Genomic DNA, 6,614 nt, shown 5'->3' on the forward strand with positions numbered 1-6,614 from the left:
TGGGCTGTAATGCAGGGTTCTGTTGTGTAGGTTATTATTTTACAACAGATCACGGTACCCACCCCGAAAATATGTCATATTGTACACTTAAATATTTAATTTAATTTTATAACCCGTCGGAAGTTGGCTGGATTCCACAGAGTGAGCTGTATGTCGATGGTTCGGATGATTTTTGATCATTTTCCACCCCTTTCATTTTTATGTAACATATGCACAATTTAAGCTTACATGTACCGCAACTAATTAATAAAAACTTTGGAAATCGGTTTGAATTATAATTTTACTACCCGTCAAAAGTTGTCTGGATTCTACAGAGTGAGCAGTATGTAAACGATTAGGGGGACTTTTGATCATTTTCCACCAACTTTAGTTTCTTATAACATATGTACAGTATAAGCGTACATGTACCTCAACTAATTTCAGCAATAAAGATTTTGGGAATTGGTATGGAACATGATTTTACTACTCGTCTAAAGTTGTCTGGATTCTACAGAGTGAGTGGTATGTAAATGATTAGGGGGACTTTTGATCATTTTCCACCATCATCATTTTATTTATATATATACACACAATAAAAGTTAAGTTTACAATTTCAGCAATGAAAACTTTGGGAGTTGGTTTGGAACATCATTTTATTTCCCGTCGAAAATTGACTGGTCTCTAATGGCGTTATCCCTATCGTTAAATTTTGTTTCTATTGGAGTTTTAATAGTGAGGTCACTTTTCGATTAACTGACTGTACGGGATTGTACTGCGGAGCGGAGGAGAAGTGAGGGTACGGAATTTCTCCCTAGCCGTTAGCTGGCGTTAGCTGTCTTCACGAAGGTCTATTTGATGTACGGAAAGACGCGAGTTGCATGATAATTGTGTAATAGGTTGCAACCTAAAAGAGGTGACTATAAAGCCAGCAAGTTGGGACACAAGTCCCATTTGCACACGCACAGATCTGCCATAATGCATAGGCATTTATTTATCTGGCGTATATTTCGATGTATGCACAAAAGCAAATTCCTCCCTGTACATTTAATGATGAGAGTTAAATTTGGCGTTTCTTTTCCGAGTTCGTTTGACTCTTCTAAACGATCGACTTTTAATTTTGGTCTTATAAAAGGTATGGGTCTTATAAAAGGTATGCACGGATAGATTTGCTATTAAGCATCGTCTTTGTTTTACCTACTGTTATATATGTATATGTATGGCTTTATAAATGGATTCAATCCAGTATGTCCCAATTGGACTGGACTGGAGTAGAACTAGCTCCAGCGGCTTCACGTCATTCTTCACTAATCCAGGTACAAAGTGAGATCGTTTATTACAGCTCTTCTAAGTATATTTTATCATAGTTAACATGGCGGCAGCGGTGATAAAACCCAACCATTATTGATTTCTTGAAGAATATATGATAATAGATGAAAAAGTGAAGTTTCTTTTAATCTGTGCGAGTTTTAAAAAGTCTGTTTTTCGTGGTTGAAATACACGGCAAGGTAGTAAGTTTTAACACAAAACGTGTCGGAACGCTAGACTCAGAAAATCTCAATTTTGTTTCTAGAGCTCATTAATTGTAAATTACCACTAAAAGCTCTGTTGGATTTTTCTTTTACAAACTTTCAATTTTTATATGCACTTTAGATCTTTTTATAGTAGGCTAGGCCCAATCAGTTGGCATAAAATTGAAAGTAGGTCATGGAAGTTTTCATGTTTGAGAGTGCAAGAAAAGTTCAAGTTTTGACAGGAAAGAAGTAAGCCTAGGCCAACTCTACTTTGATGTTTGAAATTAGTTAAACTTATGTTGAAAATGCATTGCTATGAAATTAATATACAGTTCTATGCCTAATTTACTAGCCTACAAGTGTGAACAAAATATAAACTATTTAAAAGGCTAAAAAATTGTAGGCCTATGCCTAGTTTGTGAGATTTTTCTAAGAGTAGGTCTAATACTACCAAGCCTAAAATATCGGCTTAGTTTATTTAGGACAAGTTGATTTGGTAAATATTTAACTTCTTTTTATGCATTTAAGCTACATTTATTTGTTTGAATTTTTAAAATGCCTAAAGGATCTCAGACGGCTGGTTCTGAGGATGAACTTGTAAAGCCTAGTACGTTGGTAAATTTAACTATGAATTTGCCTCCACCATCATCTATGGAAATAAAGGGTGATGTCCTAGACAATTGGAAGTTTTTCAAACTTCAATTCGAAAACTATTCAATAGCCACTGGGCTGAATGATAAAGATGAAGAAGTTAAAGTAGCAACGTTTCTGTCTGTAATAGGCAAGGACTGCCTTAAAATCTACACTAGTTTAGATCTAGGCGATGATGACAGCACAGAAGATAAATTGAAGACTATAATAGCAGGCTTTGATAAATATTTTCAACCGGAAAAAAATGTTATTTATGAGCGATATGTGTTTGGGTCAGCTAATCAGTTACCGAATGAGAAGATAGAACAGTACGTATGCCGGTTGAGACAGTTAAGCACGACTTGTGATTATTCAGCTCTAGAATCTGAAATGATTCGAGATAAGTTAGTTTTAGGTGTTTCAGATCTAAGTCTCCGCAAGAAACTTCTGTCGGATAGCAAACTAACCTTGTCTGCGGCCATTGATATATGCAGGGCTCACGAGGCTACTGATAACCAGTTGAAGCATATCAGTAAAAATGAAGGTGCATGTGAACAGCAACAGGAGGTAAACAAGGTTTTTATGAAGGAAAGAAAACATCAGAGCCAAGGTAGGCCAACACATTTCCCTAGTTTTAGAAATAGGAGAACTTGTCTTTTTTGTGGGAACAATCATGAAATGATAAGAGATAAATGTCCAGCTTATGGAAAAACTTGTGATAGGTGTAATAGACCAAATCATTTTTCAAAAATGTGTAACAGTTCCGAGTCAAGACCTAATAAATGGCCTAATGCACCCAGAAAAAATAAGTTTGCTGATAACAAACACTCTGTTAACATTGTTGACGAAACTGACAGTAGTTCAGAATCTTTGTACAAAATTGAGAGCCTTAATTTAGCTAGTAAATCTAATTCAGTTTCGGACAAGAAACAATGGGTAACTAACCTAACTTTCAGTACAAGGCCTAGGCCTACTCTCGATCATGACCAGGTTTTTTGTGACTTTGAGTGTCAGCTTGACACGGGTGCTTCGTGTAATGTTATGCATAAATCTGACTTTGATAAAATCGCTCGTAAAGCAATTTCAGAATTCAGCAAGCCTAGTCTTAAAGATTCTAGTACTATTTTGAGGTGCTACAGTGGCAACACTATAAAACCAGTGGGTGAGACTGATCTTGTTTGCTATTTTAATGATAAGGTGTATTGTATGACTTTTCAAATTGTCGACATTCCTGCGTATCAAAGACCCCTTATTTCTGCGGAGACTTGTAAACAGCTAAAGATTTTGCAGGTAAAAGCACAATTGTGCAAAGTTGAAGATGTTGATACTTCGCTGTCAAATAATACTAACCAGCAGGACAATGATATAATTGATGAATTTGATGATGTGTTTACGGGTCTTGGTTGTTTACCAGGAATTTTTCACCTAGAAGTAGATGCTACTGTGGATCCTGTTAAAAACTCCCCGCGCAAAGTTTCCATACCGCTTCGTAAGCAGTTGAAAGAAAAGATTGATGAGTTAGAATGTCAAGGCATTATTGTAAAGGAGAATGCTCCTACTGAATGGATTAGCAATATTGTAGTCGTTATGCGTAACGGCAAGATGCGAATCTGTCTTGATCCACGACCGCTTAACGTTGCTCTTAAGCGATCACACTATCAAATTCCAACGATCGATGACATTTTACCAGACTTATCTAAGGCTAAAGTTTTCTCAGTGATGGATGCAAAGAATGGGTTCTGGCAAGTAAAACTAGATGAAGAGTCGAGCAAGCTAACAACATTTTGGACACCACATGGAAGATATAGGTGGACACGCCTGCCATTTGGCCTAGCTCCCGCGCCAGAAGAGTTCCAACGTAGACTACATGAAGTACTATATGATCTTGAAGGAGTTGCAGTGATCGCGGATGATATATTGATTTATGGTTGTGGTGACACAGGAGAAGAAGCCTCAAGAGATCATGATAGGAAGTTGAGGATGTTGCTTTTACGAGCAAGGGAGAAGAATCTAAAGTTAAATAGAAAGAAGATGAAGCTTAGGCAGACAGAAGTATCTTTTATGGGACATGTTTTGTCGAACACAGGATTGCGTCCCGATTTGTCTAAAGTACAGGCCATCACTGAAATGAAGAAACCAGAAAATGTGAAAGATGTCCAACGATTTTTGGGTTTTGTTAATTATTTAGCCCGTTTTGTTCCCACACTTTCGGACCTCTGTGAACCACTCCGACAGTTAACAAAGAAAGAGTCAGCTTGGATTTGGGACGAAACTCATAATCGATCCTTTGATAAAATTAAACAAAGCATTGCAAACGCATCAGTATTAAGATACTTCAATGTCCATGAACCACTGACTATACAGTGTGACTCAAGTAGTATAGGCCTAGGCGCATCGCTTCTCCAATCCGGGCAACCTGTAGCGTATGCGTCACGAACGCTATCCCCGGTAGAACGGAGATATGCACAGATAGAAAAAGAATGTTTAGCAATCTTGTTTGCTTGTAACAGGTTCCATTACTATATCAGTGGAAAATCAGATGTGACCGTCCAGACAGATCACCAACCTCTGGTAACAATCTTCAAAAAAGCTTTGCTTAGTGCACCTAAGCGTCTTCAATGTATGATGTTAAAGTTGCAGAAGTACAACTTCGAGTTGGAATATAAAAAAGGATCAGAAATGACCTTGGCAGATACATTGTCCAGAGCAGCAATACCTTATGATAATCGTAGTAGGAATCAAGAAGACATAGAAACCTCTCATGTTTATAAGATGATTGAAGAAGAGAACATGTTTAAAAGGATGGAAAAGGTGGATCCCACTAAACATCTAAATGTCACGAGTGAACGACTGGGCCAGATTAGGCGAATAACGCTGCAGGATCCAGTGTTAATGAAACTTACATCGGTTATCATCTCTGGATGGCCTAAACTGAAAAGTAGCCTAGATTTGTCAATAAGAGAATATTGGGGCTTTAGAGATGAACTTGTGGTCTTTGATGGAATAGTGTTTCGAGGTAGCCGTTTAGTTGTGCCTAAAGCTATGAGGCCAGAAATGTTACAAAGAATTCATGCTGGTCATCAAGGAATTGAAGCTTCTTTGCGTAAAGCTCGTGAAATTTTATATTGGCCTCGTATGTCAGAAGACATCAGGCAGTGTATTGAGAAGTGTACAGCCTGCCTTCTTAACTCTCCAGAGCAGCAACACCTTCCAATGCAAACTCCTGACACTCCAGACCTGCCTTGGACACACATAGCTATGGATGTGTTTGATTTTAGAGGACAAAACTACCTGGTAACTGTGGATTACTACTCTGACTTTTGGGAATTAGATGAGCTTCCAAACATGACCTCAGAAACTTTGATCAGTGTTTCCAAAAAGAATTTCAGTAGATGGGGTGTGCCAGTAAGCGTAACGACTGATAATGCACCGAATTTTGTTAGTTCAGATTGGTTGAAGTTTAGTAAAGACTGGGATTTTGAACACAAAACATCATCTCCTTATCATCCAAGAGGCAATGGGAAAGCTGAGGCGACTGTAAAAATTGCCAAAAATACTTTGCGTAGGATTGATCGTGATGATGCGGATCTGTGGCTGGCGATTTTAGAAATTAGAAATACGCCTGCTAAGGATGTGGGTGTTAGCCCAGCTCAAAGAATCATGTCAAGAAGGACTAGAACTACTATCCCAGTAACTAGGAGTTTGTTGTCACCCGAAGTACCAAGTGGAGTGAAGTCGAAACTTATTGAAAGGAAGAAGAAATATAAGCGATATTACGACCGAAAGTCCAAGAATCTGCCAGAATTGGAAGTAGGTCAAGGTGTAATCGTAAAATCAAGGCCAAATGTCAAGTATAATCAATGGGAATTTGGTTCAATCAGTAAACAACTATCAGACCGGTCTTACAGCGTAAAGACACCTTCAGGTCAGTTCAGGCGGAACAGAGAATGGATCAAAGTCACACCCCAACAAACTAGTAAGTCACCCACTCTCAGTCCCCACAACAGCCCTTCTCCAACTAAGACCCCATCAGAAGATGAAATGTGTAGCCAAGAAGAACACATAACTCCAAGGGAGATAGTTTCCCCTCAACGTAGGACTACTCGTTCAGGAAGGACTATCCGAACCCCTGAAAGATATAAACAATAAGAAAACTGAAGTAAACAAGTTGTAAATAGAAGAAGTTTTGTTTAATTTTGTTATTTATCTCAGAAGATGTTTATTTGTCATTTCAAATTTATTAAACTAGAGAAGAAGTTTTATTATTTTAAGAAGAGAATGTTGTTTACATATCATTTAAAAATTTGAAAAGTGAAGAGGAAGTTTTATTTGTTTGAAGAGGAAGATGTTATATATGTATATGTATGGCTTTATAAATGGATTCAATCCAGTATGTCCCAATTGGACTGGACTGGAGTAGAACTAGCTCCAGCGGCTTCACGTCATTCTTCACTAATCCAGGTACAAAGTGAGATCGTTTATTACAGCTCTTCT

General features: G+C 37.8%; 1 protein-coding gene across 1 annotated transcript; it reads left to right on the forward strand.

The window, feature by feature from the left end:
* The first annotated feature begins 1,370 nt into the window (after positions 1-1,370).
* LOC128984142 (uncharacterized protein K02A2.6-like) lies at positions 1,371-6,269 on the forward strand. Its single transcript, XM_054403431.1, has 2 exons — positions 1,371-1,484; positions 1,843-6,269. The coding sequence occupies exon 2, from the start codon at positions 2,046-2,048 to the stop codon at positions 6,267-6,269; it is 4,224 nt and encodes a 1,407-aa protein (XP_054259406.1). The 5' UTR covers positions 1,371-1,484; positions 1,843-2,045.
* The last annotated feature ends 345 nt before the right edge of the window (positions 6,270-6,614 follow it).

This window comes from Macrosteles quadrilineatus, unplaced genomic scaffold (assembly GCF_028750875.1).
Source record: "Macrosteles quadrilineatus isolate MER2022 unplaced genomic scaffold, UCM_ALF_1.0 Scaffold_2__2_contigs__length_208266976, whole genome shotgun sequence".
Lineage (NCBI taxonomy): Eukaryota > Metazoa > Arthropoda > Insecta > Hemiptera > Cicadellidae > Macrosteles > Macrosteles quadrilineatus.